The sequence below is a fragment of the Tupaia chinensis genome, unplaced genomic scaffold (genome assembly GCF_000334495.1).
Source record: "Tupaia chinensis unplaced genomic scaffold, TupChi_1.0 Scaffold000258_1, whole genome shotgun sequence".
In the NCBI taxonomy this organism is placed as follows: domain Eukaryota; kingdom Metazoa; phylum Chordata; class Mammalia; order Scandentia; family Tupaiidae; genus Tupaia; species Tupaia belangeri.
The window spans coordinates 2,717,917-2,736,332 of NW_006159738.1; the positions used below are offsets into that span (position 1 = coordinate 2,717,917).

Consider the following 18,416-nt stretch of genomic DNA (forward strand, 5'->3'; position numbering starts at 1 on the left):
AGGGGGCGCGGGACTGCCCTCCTGTGCCCCTCCCCGCGACCTCCGCGTGGCTGGAGCCCTTGACCTTCCCCGCGCGCCCCTCGCCCGCTGCTTTCCAGCAGCAGCAGTCGGCCCCCATGCAGGGAGGGCCAAGTCGCCTGCAGCGGGGTTGAGTCCTGCGAGACGTTTTCTCGTCCCCAGTCAGTTTATGAGGCGTCTTGTAGTTGAGGAAGCCTCTGACCCTTCTTGTACTACCTAAAGTTACACATCTGTCAGAAGTGATGACACAGCTGAAATGACTGCTTGTTTCGTGAGCCCTGAATGATCTTACGCTTGGGGCTAGACCTAAGGCCATTGATTACTAGGACTGCTTAGTTCTTGGGGTATCAATCTTGGCTGGTTTCTGCAAGAAAAAAGGGTGAAAGTTCATAAAAATCGAGAGCTGTCTTTCAGCAACATTGATGCTTATGCTTATAATTTTAGGAATTCTTTTTAGAAAGGCAGAGTGCTAATTTGTTTTTGTTTTTGTTTTTTAACTTGACACATTGGCGGATTTCTACATTCTACAGAGCTGCCGGCTGAAGAAGGTAAGCAATCTGAACATGTCCTTGTTCCCAACATCCATCGTTTGTGTGCTGATGTTAAGATGAGAATTACAATATGTTTGTTTCTAACAGGAAAAACCTTGCTGGAACTTGTGATTGAGCAGTTTGAAGACTTATTAGTTAGAATTTTACTGCTGGCAGCGTGTATATCTTTCGTAAGTATAAAGAGATTTATTTTCTTCCTCCCCTCAAAAAGATGAAATATTTTATAGGCAAACCAGGAAACAGTGATGTCCATTGGATGAAAACACATCTAGAGATTTAAGCAGTGTCTTTAAGTTGAAAAACATACAAATCAGCCTAAGTATTTTAAAATCATAAATAAAAGGCTTGAAGCTGTTCTTATTCAGAGAATATTAATAAATAGGTGCCTGACATTTTCAGTGCCGTTAGAAATTGTTCCTGAATGTGGCAGGCTCTTAAATTCTTATTTTTTTTTATAGCTTTTTAGTATCAAAAGTTTATTTATTTATTTTTTTATTGGGAGGCCTTTTCTGTTCTGGTTTTTCCATTGCTATCATGTTGTAAGATCATACTAAGATGATGAACTCTTTGTAGTCTGTAAATAGAACTTACAAAAGGAATATTCCAGTTGTTTTCCCTTCCTGGTAATGGCAAGGTGACAGTTGTTCCTGACAGTGATAGGAACGATGACGGCAATGATGGCACCACTGTTGACCAAATTTGGTCACTGACCTTTAGGGTGGTATATTTATCTATATTGGACCCCTGTCTTGAGTGATTCGTAGGTTGAAGGACCAATGTTCGGTACACTTGGTTCTATATCTTAAGAAAAAAAAACAGCGTTGTGTTTTTTTTCTTGTTCAATATGTGCTTAGCCTCTCAAGTCCTGTATGGTTGCTAAGAGACTAGTGAAATGCAAAGAACTATAGCAGAAAAAAAAGGCGACGGGGGCGGCAAGGATATTTCTAGGCTATTAACTTTTTTTTCCTGTTCAATATTTTTTATTGTATTTTTTTTTCTTGGGCAGTAGACTTCTCAGTGATGTTCCTAAAAATGGTCATGAATGAGACACAAATGTTCCTAATCCTAACTGCATAACATACCTTTTGTTCTTAAATTATGATATGTTATTCTTACAAAAACCATAAAGGGAAGTGAAGTTCACCTGGTGTCATAATTTTTATACTTTCCTGTGTATGTGAGTCCCAGGGATCTATTTCAGTCTTTACATGAAAACCGTACTATAGAAGGCTATTTTGAGAACTACATAAACAAAAGCAATGGGAATTTATTTAGTGCAGATTATGGAAAATACTGATTTGATATCCATCTTTTAAGTAAGTAACCACAGCAAGAGATGAACTTTTGGAGTAATTCGGTACTTAAATTCTGCCATGAGACTTGAATTTATTATACCACATTAGGCAAGTGGTGTGTAGCCATTAATAATTCAGTCCCCAAGAATCTTTTCTGTGGTTTTCATTGAGTAAAATCGAGACCGTCATAGCAAACCATTCTGCGTATTAAATCACCTTATGTCTCTCACATTTGTCTTTTCCTTGATTATTTTATTATTATTTCTTTAATTGTTTGAGGGTACATGCGCTTGCCAGAGAGCGAGCCTACAATGAGGTTCTTGATTAATTTTTAAAAAGTTCTTTCTCAGTGAGTGGCTGCTGTTTTATCAGTTAAGATAAATGAATAGAATGGAGCTGTTTTAATGCATTACCATGGGACAAATACTTAATAAATTTGGGGGTAGTATAAGATTTATAATATAATCAGCTCTAAGATATCAGTAATTGTAACTTTGGCTGAAGGTCCAATAATTTCACCGGGGACCCTTTAGAATTTATTCAAGTGGACTAGCCGGTGACTTGATTGGTGGTTGAAGCTGCTGGATCCCACATGGCTGACTGCTTGCTTTTGAGTCCCAGACCCCGCAGCTTTTGTGTGCCAGCTCCAAATCGCAAATCCCGAAAGGAGGAAGAAATGGAGAAGGAATTGTGGCATGACTGTTGGGGGTGGGTGCTTTCTGACTTTTTCCTCTCTCTTTCTCCAGTGAGCACATGTGCCTTCTAGCAAATAAATAAAATTTAAAAAATTAAGCAGCTGGTATATATAAGCTAAAGATGAAAGTTCATTTTTACTGAATTCTGTAGGTTATAAATTGAAGCAGGGTTAGGAATAATGCCTTTGATGTTTACAATAAATGAGCCGTTGGGGCTTTAGGTTATAGAGCCTCTTTTTTGAGTGACCAGTTTGAGTGACTTTATACTAGCATTTTGAATCAATGATGTGTGCGATTTTTCCCCCTTGAAGTAGTTAGGAATTTGTAGTTTCTAGGCATATTGAGATGGATTTTAAAATAAGCGCTTTAATTTTGTTGTAAGGTAGGACATTGACTTTTTAGAGCTATACTTGGGAGATAATTTGAATTGCTTTTTGGTAACTAGTTGGACTTACTGTTCTGGAAATTATAAGTTGCAAAAAAGTATGTGTTTGGGAAGTACTCGTTTTTTGATAAAGGAAATCATAGATATAAAACCTGATTTTCTTCATGTGGGGTTGGCACTGCTGCTCCATTGCACTTGATGTTTTCATTCTTCATTTCTTTATCTTCCAAAAGAAAGAGTACTGAATTTTTTTGTGGTCCTCAGTTTATTCCTGTTGGCTTAACAGGAAGAACATAGCAGAATATTCCAGTTCTTTTGGAGAAATGATTATAGGCACTTATATACACAGTGCATTATCAAGTCCGTTCAAGTTAAAAAGGTCGTTAGTGATTTATTTCAAATGTCAAACTAAGTGGTAAACTGTTAACCATTGTTATAATTTCACTGTGGCAAAAAGTAGGGAATTGTATTAATGTTTTACACTTGGCCAAGGCTGTAGGGATAAAGTTTAATTGATTTGTGATATTCACCAAAATGGTTTTCGTTCTTTTTTTTCTTTTTTTTTTTTATTGTAAAGTTACTTGGATTAGAAGAAGTCAGCCCTGGGACCAGCAGTTAGAGTAATGGCTATGTTGCTGGACTCCCATGTGGTCGACCGCGGTTCAAGTCCCGGACCTGTTGACTTAAACTCAATGCTGAGTGCGTGTGCATTTGTGCCCAAGATCCCAAGAGGAGAATGGAGAAGGGATTATGGTGTGGGCATTCCCCTTAGGGGTGATTTCTCGCTTTCTGTGTGTCTGTCTTGCGCACGCACCCTATAGCAAAAAAACTCTCCAAATAATAATAATAATAGAAGTCAGCTCTGCATGTGTCATTAAACATATGAAAGCATTTAGTTTGTCCATGGTGCATCTGAACATTGGAAATAATTTAACCCTCAAGGCCCTCTTGTTACTTTATTTTGTCTTTTCATCCTTTTGGTTACCAGCTTTGCCCAAAATACAACACATCTATAGTTGCTTAACTGAAATGCCTGCCTGCCCTTTCCTCCTCTTTTTTTTTTCTTAAACGTTTTGCTGTAATAAGGGGTGTGTGTGTGTGTGTGTGTGTGTGTGTGTGTGCTCCCTGGAGAGAGACAGGGAAAGGGAGAGATCACCCCCCTGGGGAGGATGACCAAGCCACAATCCCTTCTTCTCCATTCTCCTCCTGGGATTTTGGGCAAGCATGTACATACACTCTTGGCATGATTTTCAAGCCAGCAGGTCTGGGACTCACTCAGTGAAGCCAGCTGTGTGACCTCTGACCCCACTTTTCCTCTTTTTCTTTGCGCTGCCTTGTTAGGGCATTTACTGCGCACCTGTCATAGACCCTGGAGATGCTTTTGCAAACAAATTGGACAAAGACTCTGTCCTGGAGGACAGAACTATTGAGAAAAATAAAAAACCAGGGAGCTTGGAATAGGGAGAGTATAATTTTCAAATAGGGTGGTCAAGAAAGTCATCTGAGACATTCAGGAAAAGATCATAAGGTGCCAAGAATTAGGAGCTGTCTGAATTACAGAATCCTGTCTCGTAACAATTTACGTGAGTTTCTTTACCCTCCATCCCCACTTTTTACCTCAGCTACTTAGATTGGCCCTAAAAATTAATGAAACTTTCTAAATTAGTACTCTTCAACTTTCCAGTCGTCCGACAATTTTTGTATATATCTTTTCTTACTGGGCCCCTTGGAAAGGACCTTTATTTTGATATCACAGAATGTTAGGTTAATTTATTTGGTAGCGTTTTCAAAATGTATGGAGTCTGTTTACTTCGATGTTTCAGAATGATATATTAAGGAAATATTCTATATATAGTGATTTAAAAGTTTTTCCTGCGTTTCAGTTCATCTTACAAATGGAATAGAATGGGTTATTTACTGACTGACTTAAACTCGTTTATTTAGAACTGTCTTTTAAAACATGGTTCAAAGGATTAATTTTTTTGTATGTATTTATGGTGCAATTTAAAGAAAAAAAACAATTACTTCATTCTGGGGCCGGCAGGTGGTGTGGTGGTTAAGGCAGCTGTACTCCCACATGGCTGACTGCAGTTCAATTCCGGAACCTGGCGGCTTGCTTTCTCACCTTCCTTCTCTGTCTCTCTCTGGTCCACGTGGGAAAACTAAAATAAAATAATGACAATGAATAAAATCGAATTAAAAAATATTTGCCCTCTCTACTTCTTTTTTTTAAAAAGAAAGAAAGAAAGAAAGAAAGAAAGAAAGAAAGAAAGAAAGAAGCATGAGAACCAGCAGTTGGTATAATGGCTGTGTCGCTGGACTCCCATGTAGTCAACCGCAGTTCGAGTCCTAGACCTGGTGGCTTAAACTTACGCCATGTGTGTGCATGCCCAAGATCCCAAGAGGAGATTGGAGAAGGGGTTGCTGCATGGCCATCCCCTTTGGGGGGTGATTTCTCACTTTCTGTCTCTCTGTCTCTCTGGCGAGTGCACGTGCCTTATAGCAAAAACCTCTCTGAAGAGGAAAAAAAAAAGCAGTCAAAAAAACAAATGCCATATAGCAAAAACCACTCAAAAAAAAAAAAAAAGAATCTTGTATTATTATTATTTAATTTGACCAGAGAGAAAGGGAAGTGAGAAGGCAAGCTGCCAGGTCCAGGACTAAGACCTCGGTCACTGTGTGGGAGTGGGAGTCCTGCGCCTTAACCATCCTGCCACCTGCCCTCCACCCTTTTCTAATTCTTAAGTTTGAAAACATCGAACAATTTTCCCTGTATCAAGAGATAATGAGTTTGAATTTGCAAGTGTTTGTGTGGGCTTGTATTTTGGTTTTGCTATAGGGCATGTGAGCTCATCAATAAAAAAAGAGGAAGAAAGAGAAAAAGTGAGAAATCATCCCCCCAAGGCGTCATGGCCACACCTCAATTCCTTCTCCCCTACTGTTGGGATTGGGGGCATGCATATATACGTCTGGCCGTATTTCAGGCCACCAGATCCAAGACTGGAGCTGCAGTTGGCCCTGTGAGATCTAGCTGCCTTAATTGCCATTCCAGTTGGCCCATGTTTATGGTTTTGTTTTTTGTTTTTTATTTTTTTTGGAGAGAGATTTTTGTATAGGGCACATGCGGGAGAGACAGAAACTGAGAAATCATCCTGTGGGGGGTGGTGGCCACGCCGCAGTACCTTCTCCATTCTACTCTCAGGATCTTGGGCATTCACCCTCACATGCTGGCATGAGGTTTAAGCCGTCAACTGGGACTTGAACCACAGTTGACTATGTGTGAGTCCAGGGGCATTATGCCATTACGCTGGTCCCCATGTTTATGTTTTAATAGCTGAAAGATTGTTTTTTTGTCTCTTACCCCAGAAAACTTGGCATGATACTTGTGATTGTTTTTCTGTGTGTCATTTTTTACAGTGTTTAACTTCCATTTCCTCTTAGTAAAAAAAAAAATTCCGTTTTTATTTTTACTTTTTTGGGGGGGATGGAGAGGTTTTTGCTATAGGTTGCTCGCCAGGAGAGGTGTTTGCTATAGGTTGCTCGCCAGAGAGAGGCAGGGAGACAGAAAGCGAGAAATCACCCCCCAGGGGGGTGGCCACACTGCAGTTCCTTCTCCATTCTCCTCTCAGGATCTTGGGGCACGCACACACATGCACCCAGCGTGAGTTTAAGCCACTGGGTCCAGGACTCGAACCGCAGTTGACTATATGGGAGCCCAGCAACATAGCCATTACGCTAACTGCTGGCCCCCCCCCTTTTTGTTTTTTCCGTTTTCATTTATTAATAGGGAGGAAAGCTCCTTCAACAGGGTCTGGTCACATCTATTTATTCAGTAACTAATTATCAAGCTTCGGCTGTGTACCAGACACAGGGATATGTCCTTGGCCCCTAGGGATATGCCACTGAACACATGGCAATACAATCACGTAATTTATATTCACCTTATTCTAAGATGACTTTTAGAAACATTTTCTCACTATCCTGTATATTTTGTATAACTTCAGTGAACCATACTTAAAACTGACCTTACTACAGCGCTAGTAAAGCATTTGGTGGTGGCATCATTCATCCAGTTTTCCTCCTGTTTTCCTTCCTCTTCCTATTTCATTGAGTCTTTCGTCAGCATCATCTGTCTTTCCACTTAATAAGAGGTTTGTCTTCATCAGTAGAACAGAAAAACATGAAGGACTGTACAACCTGACTGACTGGGTAGGTTATTGCCAGCTAATTAAGTATGGATGGTCTTCATTTTGGAGTGTAGCATTTGATTCTCTGGGTTATCTTTGGTTTCAAAATAGAAATTTTAGCAAGTATTCAGGAAATTAGTGATTATTGGTATCTCCATAGAACCTTCAAGTAACAATATGGATGCATGTGTGTCCTGTACCTAAACATTTAAAGTCCCAGAACTTGACTACTGCATTGTAAAAATCAGGACTCATTCATTATTGATGAATACCACTTGTTAAAAGGAACTGGATGTTTCTTGAAAAGTAGAGGTTTCCTCTGTTAATCCGGTCACTGCCTGCCTAAGTTTTTCCCTTTGCTGTTAATGGGATGTTGCTTTAAGTTTGTTCCCCTGGCTTGGCTGCCAAGAGGGGAATTCATACCCGCTTTAACAAGGTGTGAAGCTTATCTTACAGTTGCTAATGCTTCACTGACCTTTTGGAAAGGTCCTAGTTACTCTTCAAGTTGAGCAATTTTTCTCCCTCAAGAGCTAATTAAGTTTCTTATTTCTGATATGCTCTCCTTGGCAATTGTTTGAAAGGCTGATATCAGAGCAGCTGTGATCCTGCATCTAGCAAAATTTATAACTTCTAGAGAAGTTTTCATTCTGGCATTAGGCCTGGCCCTAACACTAGAAATGCCCTGTTGAAAGCTTGCAGCAACATTTATCATACTCATTCTGCCTGCCCTAGTGCACTGTCAGTGGCCGTTGACATCTGTCAGGACGTAGTTCTGGTCCCTCTTGCCCCTTCTCCACGTTGATATTTCTCGTTAATTCCTTGTTACTTCCTTTACTTGGGCCTTGCCTTAATCGTCTTTCTGGCTATTTGCTGTTTGTGTAAAAGCTTACTTTATATAGTATACCACTGAGTACAAATAAAGCTAGATGGTTTCATTATTGCCGCAAAGAGTGCTTTCGGGGACCAGCAGTTAGTGTAATGGCTATGTTGCTGGACTCCCATGTAGTCGACCGCGGTTTGAGTCCCAGGCCCGGTGGCTTGTGCATGCCAGGAAAGAGGAAGAAAGAGAAAAAGTGAGAAATCATCCCCCCAAGGCGTCATGGCCACACCTCAATTCCTTCTCCCCTACTGTTGGGATTGGGGGCATGCATATATACGTCTGGCCGTATTTCAGGCCACCAGATCCAAGACTGGAGCTGCAGTTGGCCCTGTGAGATCTAGCTGCCTTAATTGCCATTCCAGTTGGCCCATGTTTATGGTTTTGTTTTTTGTTTTTTATTTTTTTTGGAGAGAGATTTTTGTATAGGGCACATGCGGGAGAGACAGAAACTGAGAAATCATCCTGTGGGGGGTGGTGGCCACGCCGCAGTACCTTCTCCATTCTACTCTCAGGATCTTGGGCATTCACCCTCACATGCTGGCATGAGGTTTAAGCCGTCAACTGGGACTTGAACCACAGTTGACTATGTGTGAGTCCAGGGGCATTATGCCATTACGCTGGTCCCCATGTTTATGTTTTAATAGCTGAAAGATTGTTTTTTTGTCTCTTACCCCAGAAAACTTGGCATGATACTTGTGATTGTTTTTCTGTGTGTCATTTTTTACAGTGTTTAACTTCCATTTCCTCTTAGTAAAAAAAAAAATTCCGTTTTTATTTTTACTTTTTTGGGGGGGATGGAGAGGTTTTTGCTATAGGTTGCTCGCCAGAGAGAGGCAGGGAGACAGAAAGCGAGAAATCACCCCCCAGGGGGGTGGCCACACTGCAGTTCCTTCTCCATTCTCCTCTCAGGATCTTGGGGCAAGCACACACATGCACCCAGCGTGAGTTTAAGCCACTGGGTCCGGGACTCGAACTGCGGTCGACTACGTGGGAGTCCAGCAACATAGCCATTACGCTAACTGCTGGCCCCCCCCCTTTTTGTTTTTTCCGTTTTCATTTATTAATAGGGAGGAAAGCTCCTTCAACAGGGTCTGGTCACATCTATTTATTCAGTAACTAATTATCAAGCTTCGGCTGTGTACCAGACACAGGGATATGTCCTTGGCCCCTAGGGATATGCCACTGAACACATGGCAATACAATCACGTAATTTATATTCACCTTATTCTAAGATGACTTTTAGAAACATTTTCTCACTATCCTGTATATTTTGTATAACTTCAGTGAACCATACTTAAAACTGACCTTACTACAGCGCTAGTAAAGCATTTGGTGGTGGCATCATTCATCCAGTTTTCCTCCTGTTTTCCTTCCTCTTCCTATTTCATTGAGTCTTTCGTCAGCATCATCTGTCTTTCCACTTAATAAGAGGTTTGTCTTCATCAGTAGAACAGAAAAACATGAAGGACTGTACAACCTGACTGACTGGGTAGGTTATTGCCAGCTAATTAAGTATGGATGGTCTTCATTTTGGAGTGTAGCATTTGATTCTCTGGGTTATCTTTGGTTTCAAAATAGAAATTTTAGCAAGTATTCAGGAAATTAGTGATTATTGGTATCTCCATAGAACCTTCAAGTAACAATATGGATGCATGTGTGTCCTGTACCTAAACATTTAAAGTCCCAGAACTTGACTACTGCATTGTAAAAATCAGGACTCATTCATTATTGATGAATACCACTTGTTAAAAGGAACTGGATGTTTCTTGAAAAGTAGAGGTTTCCTCTGTTAATCCGGTCACTGCCTGCCTAAGTTTTTCCCTTTGCTGTTAATGGGATGTTGCTTTAAGTTTGTTCCCCTGGCTTGGCTGCCAAGAGGGGAATTCATACCCGCTTTAACAAGGTGTGAAGCTTATCTTACAGTTGCTAATGCTTCACTGACCTTTTGGAAAGGTCCTAGTTACTCTTCAAGTTGAGCAATTTTTCTCCCTCAAGAGCTAATTAAGTTTCTTATTTCTGATATGCTCTCCTTGGCAATTGTTTGAAAGGCTGATATCAGAGCAGCTGTGATCCTGCATCTAGCAAAATTTATAACTTCTAGAGAAGTTTTCATTCTGGCATTAGGCCTGGCCCTAACACTAGAAATGCCCTGTTGAAAGCTTGCAGCAACATTTATCATACTCATTCTGCCTGCCCTAGTGCACTGTCAGTGGCCGTTGACATCTGTCAGGACGTAGTTCTGGTCCCTCTTGCCCCTTCTCCACGTTGATATTTCTCGTTAATTCCTTGTTACTTCCTTTACTTGGGCCTTGCCTTAATCGTCTTTCTGGCTATTTGCTGTTTGTGTAAAAGCTTACTTTATATAGTATACCACTGAGTACAAATAAAGCTAGATGGTTTCATTATTGCCGCAAAGAGTGCTTTCGGGGACCAGCAGTTAGTGTAATGGCTATGTTGCTGGACTCCCATGTAGTCGACCGCGGTTTGAGTCCCAGGCCCGGTGGCTTGTGCATGCCAAAGATACTGAGAGTAGAATGGAGGAGAAGGGGTTGCAGTGTGGCTATCCTCCCTGGAGGGTGATTTCTCGCTTTCTGTCTCTCTGTCTCTTATGTCTCTCTTGTGAGCTCACTCACCCTATAGCAAAAACCTCTCCAAAGAAAAGTGTTTTCATTGTTTGATAAATAGACCTTTTTTTTTTTCTTGAGATTTTTTGCTATAAGGCACATGTGCTGTCAACAGGGGGACATAGAAAATGAGAAATCACCCCGCCCCCCTCCCCCAGGGTTGGCCACATATTCTTCTCTTCGGATTTTGGCAAGTATACACATGCACCGAGCGTGAGTTTCCAAGCCACCAGGTCTGAGACTTGAACCATGGTCAGCCATGTGGGCGTCCAGCAACGTACCTGTTAGGCCATCTGCTAGTTCCACTAAATGGGGCATTTAAGGAAAAGTTTTATTATGAGAAATGCAAAGTTTTAAGAAATGCAAATCCCATCTCCCAGTTAAATGATCAGACAATTTAACACCCTTTCTGTATTGGCTGGTTTTCATTAAAATTGGTTGTTAAATTTTTAACCTTTTACATTATTCTTAACATTTTTAAAGAATTATTTATTTAATTTTATATATGCATTGATTTATTTTAATTTGACCAGAGAGACAGACAGAGAGGGAAAGTGAGAAAGCAAGCCACCAGGTCCAGGACTCAAACTGTGGTTGGCCATGTGGGAGTTCGAATGCCTTAACCACCATGCCACCTGCTGGCCCCTGTTTTTTTTTTTTATTATTATTATTACTGCTATTAAAATTATTGTTGGATTTCCTTTTTTCCTACTTTTACAGTTCAATTGTGAAGTTAAGACGTGGCTCTTATTAAATCTTTTAAATTTTAATAAGGTTAAGGTGGTATAAGCGAAAAGTAATCTCCTTTTTCTTCAGGCAGCATTCTGTATCCAGTTATGATGGTTTTAGAGTTTGTTTATTTATAAACCACAATAAGATAGGGAGACAAAGATAGCACCCCAACAAGGTCCCGGTGTCATGATTACCCTCAGCCTCTACTAGCCCTGGAACATGAGAAGGCATGTGCCCTGTGCACTCAGGAAGGCTCTGGACTGTGAACTCAGAACCCTTCCACAGGGCCAGCCTTGCAGCGTTTCATGTCTTACCACTGTGCCACCATGCAGTCCCTAATTATGAGACTCTTGGGTACATGGCATTTCTGAAATTCTGTATTGATGTATTAGATGTTACATGGAGATAACCTTCAAGATAACATTCCTTACTGGCTGTTTGCTCATGATAACCTTCCAGTAATTCCGAGATGATCTCAGTTCGGGTTTTGTTTGCTTGTTATTTATTTATGGATTTATTCTATGTATTTATTTATTTTGCGGGAGGGCATGTGCACTCCCCAGAGAGAGAGGGAGAGGAAAAAGCACTCCCTGTGGGAATCGGCCATGCTGCAGTCCCGTATCCATTTCTCCCTCCTGTTGGGATTTTTGAGCATGCACACCATATCAAGCCTGTTTTTCAAACTGCAGGGTCTGGAGCGCAGATTGTGTAGTCAACCATGTGGGATCCAGCTGCCTTAACCACCAAACCACGGAGCCGCCCAGTGGTCAATTTGTTTTCATTCTGAATTTATGCCACATGTGGATATTACTTGATACGATATTAAATCATTGTAGCTGTTGATGATTGCCTTTTATTTTAATAAAATCAAGACTAAGTCTCCCCTCCCCCCCATTACATACATATAGAAAGAATGGGATGTGGGCCAGCAGATGGATTGGTGGTTAAGGTGCTAGATCCCACATAGCACACCCCCATAGTTCGTGTGCTCACCAGAGACAGAAAGAGAGAAGGAAAACAAGAAAAAAAAGATTCTCTTAAAAAGAAAAACATGCTGGGTATAAAAAGAAGAAGGAAAGCATGCTAGATGCATGTGCATGAGTGCCCAAACTCCTGAGAGTAGCATGGAGGAGAGGGGATTGAGCAGTGGCCATCTCAGCTGGGGGGGCGCTCTGTCTCTCTCAGGCTAGCACACACCGCCTATGGCAAAAATATAAAACCAAACAAAAGGATGGATATATATATCTCCCCTCAAAAAAGATATTTTATCTGGGTTCTAAAACAGAATGATTACAGGACAAAATAAATGAACCCTTAAGGATATTTTTAGGAATTTGTATAGTTTTAACTCCTAAGAATTATTATGAACAGAACATAAACTGTTGTTCATGTCATTACATTTTGCCATCATCTATTTCTAGGGAAGATTAAAAAGATTTTGTCTCACAACTCCTTTAGTGTCAGCCACTTGTGTCAAGTGGCACTAAGACTAAAGACATACAGCATTGCTAACATATGCCATTTCTCGTCTAGGTTTTGGCTTGGTTTGAAGAAGGTGAAGAAACAATTACAGCCTTTGTAGAACCTTTTGTAATTTTACTTATATTAGTAGCCAATGCAATTGTGGGTGTATGGCAGGTAAGCACAATTCTTGTGGTACTAAATTGTAATTTGTGTAAGTGATTTAAACTGCACTCATGTTTATTACCTGTTTTTCCTGATATGTTAAGTAAATATATGTCTGTGGAAAATACATGTTTTTCTGCCCAATTAATGACAAAATTTTATATCACGCATTATACTTTGTGATTAAAGGGCATAGTTTATACATTCCTTTTTAAGTGTCAAAACACAGCCTAAGTATTTTACATATAACTTCTAATGCTCACGGCCCTTCAGGGTGGATACTACTAGTGTCCTCAAAGCTTTTAATTTTTTAATTTACCAGAGGGTGCATGTGTTCAACAGGGAGAGAGAGAAAGCACACACCCTCTACCCCCATGGGGTATGGTCACACCACAATCGCTTTTCCATCCTGTTCAGATTTTGGCCACACATCCGTGGTGTGTTTTTCAGGCCACTAGGGGTGGAAATTTGAGCCATGGTGGGTCATGTTAGATGTGGCTTCCCTAACCATTCGGCCATGGGGCCACCCTAGTATCATCATTTTTTAAAAAAATTATTTAGTTTTATTTATTATTGTTGTTATTGAGTCACCAGAAAGAGAGTGTGAAAGCAAGCTGCCAGGTTCTGAACTTGAACCACTATTGGCCATATGGGAGTCTAAGGGCCTTAACCACCACGCCACCCACTGGCCCCAGTGTTCTCGTTTTTATAGGCAGTGAATCTGCATGTTATGTATTTATCTACAGTCACATAGCTGTTAAGTGGAAGAACGTGGACCGACCTAGGCAGTCTAGCCCCAGACTAAACATTGTACTACCTTTACTGTGAGGCAAGATTGATGTGAATGGTGTATGGGGTGAGTTTTGGTGTGTGGTATTTCACGTTGTACCTAAGGACAAAAGACTGTAACTGCTTTCCCCAGTATAGTTTATTCCCTTACTTTTCTGGGCTGCTTATCTTTTAATTCGTAGTACAAAATCAGTCATCAGTTGCCTTGGTAAAATTTTTATTGCCTAGCCGTGAATTGTTTCAAACAAGTGTCATTAGCTTGCTTCTGTTTTATGTTTGTGTTTTGAGATCAAAACTCTAAAATTTTATTCCTTTGTACTAGAAATAGTTGGCAGTGGTAGGTAGGTGTTTACTCTTGTTTTCTCTCATACAGGAAAGAAATGCTGAAAATGCGATTGAAGCCCTGAAGGAGTACGAGCCTGAAATGGGCAAAGTGTATCGCCAGGACAGGAAAAGCGTACAGCGGATTAAAGCTAAAGACATAGTTCCTGGGGATATTGTAGAAATTGCTGGTGAGTTAAGTTTGCCACTTTTCCTTTATAGATTGTATTTCTGACTGAGTGCTTTTCTCAAAGCTCAGAATTATATTTAAAATAACTGTCTTCGTGTATCAGTTATATTAAGTGGCCATCTCAGCTGGGGGGGCGCTCTGTCTCTCTCAGGCTAGCACACACCGCCTATGGCAAAAATATAAAACCAAACAAAAGGATGGATATATATATCTCCCCTCAAAAAAGATATTTTATCTGGGTTCTAAAACAGAATGATTACAGGACAAAATAAATGAACCCTTAAGGATATTTTTAGGAATTTGTATAGTTTTAACTCCTAAGAATTATTATGAACAGAACATAAACTGTTGTTCATGTCATTACATTTTGCCATCATCTATTTCTAGGGAAGATTAAAAAGATTTTGTCTCACAACTCCTTTAGTGTCAGCCACTTGTGTCAAGTGGCACTAAGACTAAAGACATACAGCATTGCTAACATATGCCATTTCTCGTCTAGGTTTTGGCTTGGTTTGAAGAAGGTGAAGAAACAATTACAGCCTTTGTAGAACCTTTTGTAATTTTACTTATATTAGTAGCCAATGCAATTGTGGGTGTATGGCAGGTAAGCACAATTCTTGTGGTACTAAATTGTAATTTGTGTAAGTGATTTAAACTGCACTCATGTTTATTACCTGTTTTTCCTGATATGTTAAGTAAATATATGTCTGTGGAAAATACATGTTTTTCTGCCCAATTAATGACAAAATTTTATATCACGCATTATACTTTGTGATTAAAGGGCATAGTTTATACATTCCTTTTTAAGTGTCAAAACACAGCCTAAGTATTTTACATATAACTTCTAATGCTCACGGCCCTTCAGGGTGGATACTACTAGTGTCCTCAAAGCTTTTAATTTTTTAATTTACCAGAGGGTGCATGTGTTCAACAGGGAGAGAGAGAAAGCACACACCCTCTACCCCCATGGGGTATGGTCACACCACAATCGCTTTTCCATCCTGTTCAGATTTTGGCCACACATCCGTGGTGTGTTTTTCAGGCCACTAGGGGTGGAAATTTGAGCCATGGTGGGTCATGTTAGATGTGGCTTCCCTAACCATTCGGCCATGGGGCCACCCTAGTATCATCATTTTTTAAAAAAATTATTTAGTTTTATTTATTATTGTTGTTATTGAGTCACCAGAAAGAGAGTGTGAAAGCAAGCTGCCAGGTTCTGAACTTGAACCACTATTGGCCATATGGGAGTCTAAGGGCCTTAACCACCACGCCACCCACTGGCCCCAGTGTTCTCGTTTTTATAGGCAGTGAATCTGCATGTTATGTATTTATCTACAGTCACATAGCTGTTAAGTGGAAGAACGTGGACCGACCTAGGCAGTCTAGCCCCAGACTAAACATTGTACTACCTTTACTGTGAGGCAAGATTGATGTGAATGGTGTATGGGGTGAGTTTTGGTGTGTGGTATTTCACGTTGTACCTAAGGACAAAAGACTGTAACTGCTTTCCCCAGTATAGTTTATTCCCTTACTTTTCTGGGCTGCTTATCTTTTAATTCGTAGTACAAAATCATCAGTGTCCTTTGTAAAATGTTTATTGCCTAGCCGTGAATTGTTTCAAACAAGTGTCATTAGCTTGCTTCTGTTTTATGTTTGTGTTTTGAGATCAAAACTCTAAAATTTTATTCCTTTGTACTAGAAATAGTTGGCAGTGGTAGGTAGGTGTTTACTCTTGTTTTCTCTCATACAGGAAAGAAATGCTGAAAATGCGATTGAAGCCCTGAAGGAGTACGAGCCTGAAATGGGCAAAGTGTATCGCCAGGACAGGAAAAGCGTACAGCGGATTAAAGCTAAAGACATAGTTCCTGGGGATATTGTAGAAATTGCTGGTGAGTTAAGTTTGCCACTTTTCCTTTATAGATTGTATTTCTGACTGAGTGCTTTTCTCAAAGCTCAGAATTATATTTAAAATAACTGTCTTCGTGTATCAGTTATATTAATGTTTTATTGCCATCCAAACAAATGTTGTATTCAGTAACATTTGAAGTGTTTCAGCATCCTCCTTCATATAGTTGATAAGGTTTTTGGTTTTAAACAAGTTATTTTTAAGTTGTTACCTATTAAGATGTAGTATAGGATATTGGTGTTAGGAAAAAATGTTGATTTCATAGTTGTAAGCAGTTGGTTAGAGTATCGGTTAAGGACTGTGTAGTTTTCCTCATTTTGGCCATTGGCATGTTAAGTCATACCTATAATTATCAAGTTGACTTGATAGGTAAGGTAATTCATGTTGAAAGCTTAAAAATACTTGTATAGGGGCCAGCAGGTGGCATAGAGATTAAGTAGCTGTACTCCCACATGTCTGACCATGGTTAGAGTCCTGAATACAGAGGCTCGAAACTCTTCCCTGGGCACATGTTTGTGCATGCCCAAAATCTCAGGAGGAGAAGGGGTTGCAACATGTCCATCCTTCTGGGGGGTGATTTCTCACTTTCTGTCTGTCTGGTGAGCACACGCACCCTATACCAAAATCTCTCTTTTTGTTTATTTTTTAATTTGACCAGAGAGACAGAGAGAAAGGCAGAGAGGGAAGTGAGAAAGCAAGCTGCTAGGTCCAGGACTTAGACTGTGGTTGGCCATGTGGGAATCCAGCACCTTAACCACCATGCCACCTCCTCGCCCTACCACAATCTTTTTTAAAAATAAAATAAATCTTTTATAGCATGGTGGTTAAGGTGCTGGATTCACACATGGCTGACCATGGTTCAAGTCCCAGACCTGGTAGCTTGAAAATCATGCTGGGTTAGGACCAGCAGTTAGCATAATGGCTATGTCGCTGAACTCCCATGTAGCCAACTGTGGTTCGAGTCCCAGACCCAGTGGCTTAAACTCATGCCGGGCGCGTGTGCATGCGTGCCCAAGATCCCGAGAGAAGAATGGAAAGAAAGAAAAAAAGAAAGAAAATCATGTTTGGTGCGTGTACATGCATGCCCCAAATCTCAAAATGAGAATGGAAAAGAAGGAATTATTGCATGGCCATTCCCATAGTGGGTGATCTCTCTCTCTCTCTCTCTCTCTCTCTCTCCCTCTCCCTCTCTCTCTCCCTCCCTCCCCCCTGCCTTTTTCCAGTGAGTGTGTATACACTATATAATAAAATTAAAACAACAACAGAAAACTTGTATATCACCTTGAGCTGGTCTTAGCCCAGACCCTAGGGATTGGATTGGCTTATAAGAGTCCAAGAATCCATTGCAAGTCCAGAGCTCTCCACAATCTCCTGAGTACTCTAGATCAGTGCCATGTTTCCAGACAGCCCTTGTCAAGGCTTAGTTTATGTGTGGATATTTTCGACTGTCTCATTGGTGGAGATTTATAACATAGAGGACTGTCCAGATTGTCATGTTCTGTCCTCCTGAGCCCAGAATACTTTGTTTTCTTTTTATGAATCGTCTCATAGAACTTTTACACTTACTGGGGAAGGTGTACTTTGTCTTGATTGTCTCAGTCATTTTGATGAAAATTCAGAGAGCTACATCTTGCTACTCTGCATTCTACAGCTTTGGCCTCTGAAAGAAAATCTCCTTGTTACAGGTATTCTCTCAGTCACAAAGCTGCTCCTTTTTCCAGAAAAAAGGGATAGTGTTGCATATGCAGGTTTAGTGTTCCTTAATCTGAAATGCTTGAGACCAGAAGTGTTGAGGATTTCAGATTGGGGGGGTGGGGTGGAATATTTGCATATATATATATATATATACACACACACATATATAATGTATATTTGTGCATATATAATGTATCTTAAGGATAGGGCTGAAGTCCAAACACCAAATTAATTTAGTTTCATGTATACTTTTTATACATAGCCTGAAGATAATTTCAGACATTTTTGTATTACAATGCTTTGATTGTGACCGGTTACATAAGGTCAGGTATGGAATTTTCCACTTATGTCATCATGTCAGTGCTCAAAAAAGTTTAGGATTTTGAAATTTGGACTTTTAGATTGTTCAACCTATGTACCAGTAAGTTGATTACTTGGGACTTCAAAACATATGTATAGGGGGAACCAGCAGTTAGCGTAATGGCTATGTCGCTGGACTCCCACATAGTCAACTGCGGTTCG

At 40.3% G+C, this 18,416-nt stretch overlaps 1 protein-coding gene and 1 long non-coding RNA gene across 2 annotated transcripts in view; both read left to right on the top strand.

The window, feature by feature from the left end:
* Positions 1–14,339, top strand: part of LOC106734944 (sarcoplasmic/endoplasmic reticulum calcium ATPase 2-like) — a 14,754-nt gene extending 415 nt beyond the window's left edge. The window contains exons 2-5 of the mRNA XM_014588126.1: positions 549–566; positions 657–739; positions 12,901–13,005; positions 14,156–14,339. Coding sequence (XP_014443612.1) covers positions 549–566; positions 657–739; positions 12,901–13,005; positions 14,156–14,338 — 389 coding nt within the window. The 3' untranslated portion in view covers position 14,339. The remainder of the gene's footprint in view (positions 1–548; positions 567–656; positions 740–12,900; positions 13,006–14,155) is intronic.
* Positions 14,340–14,768: 429 nt separating this feature from the next.
* Positions 14,769–18,416, top strand: part of LOC102468714 (uncharacterized) — a 24,405-nt gene continuing 20,757 nt past the window's right edge. The window contains exons 1-2 of the long non-coding RNA XR_001370422.2: positions 14,769–14,897; positions 16,044–16,182. This is a non-coding gene — a long non-coding RNA (uncharacterized LOC102468714). The remainder of the gene's footprint in view (positions 14,898–16,043; positions 16,183–18,416) is intronic.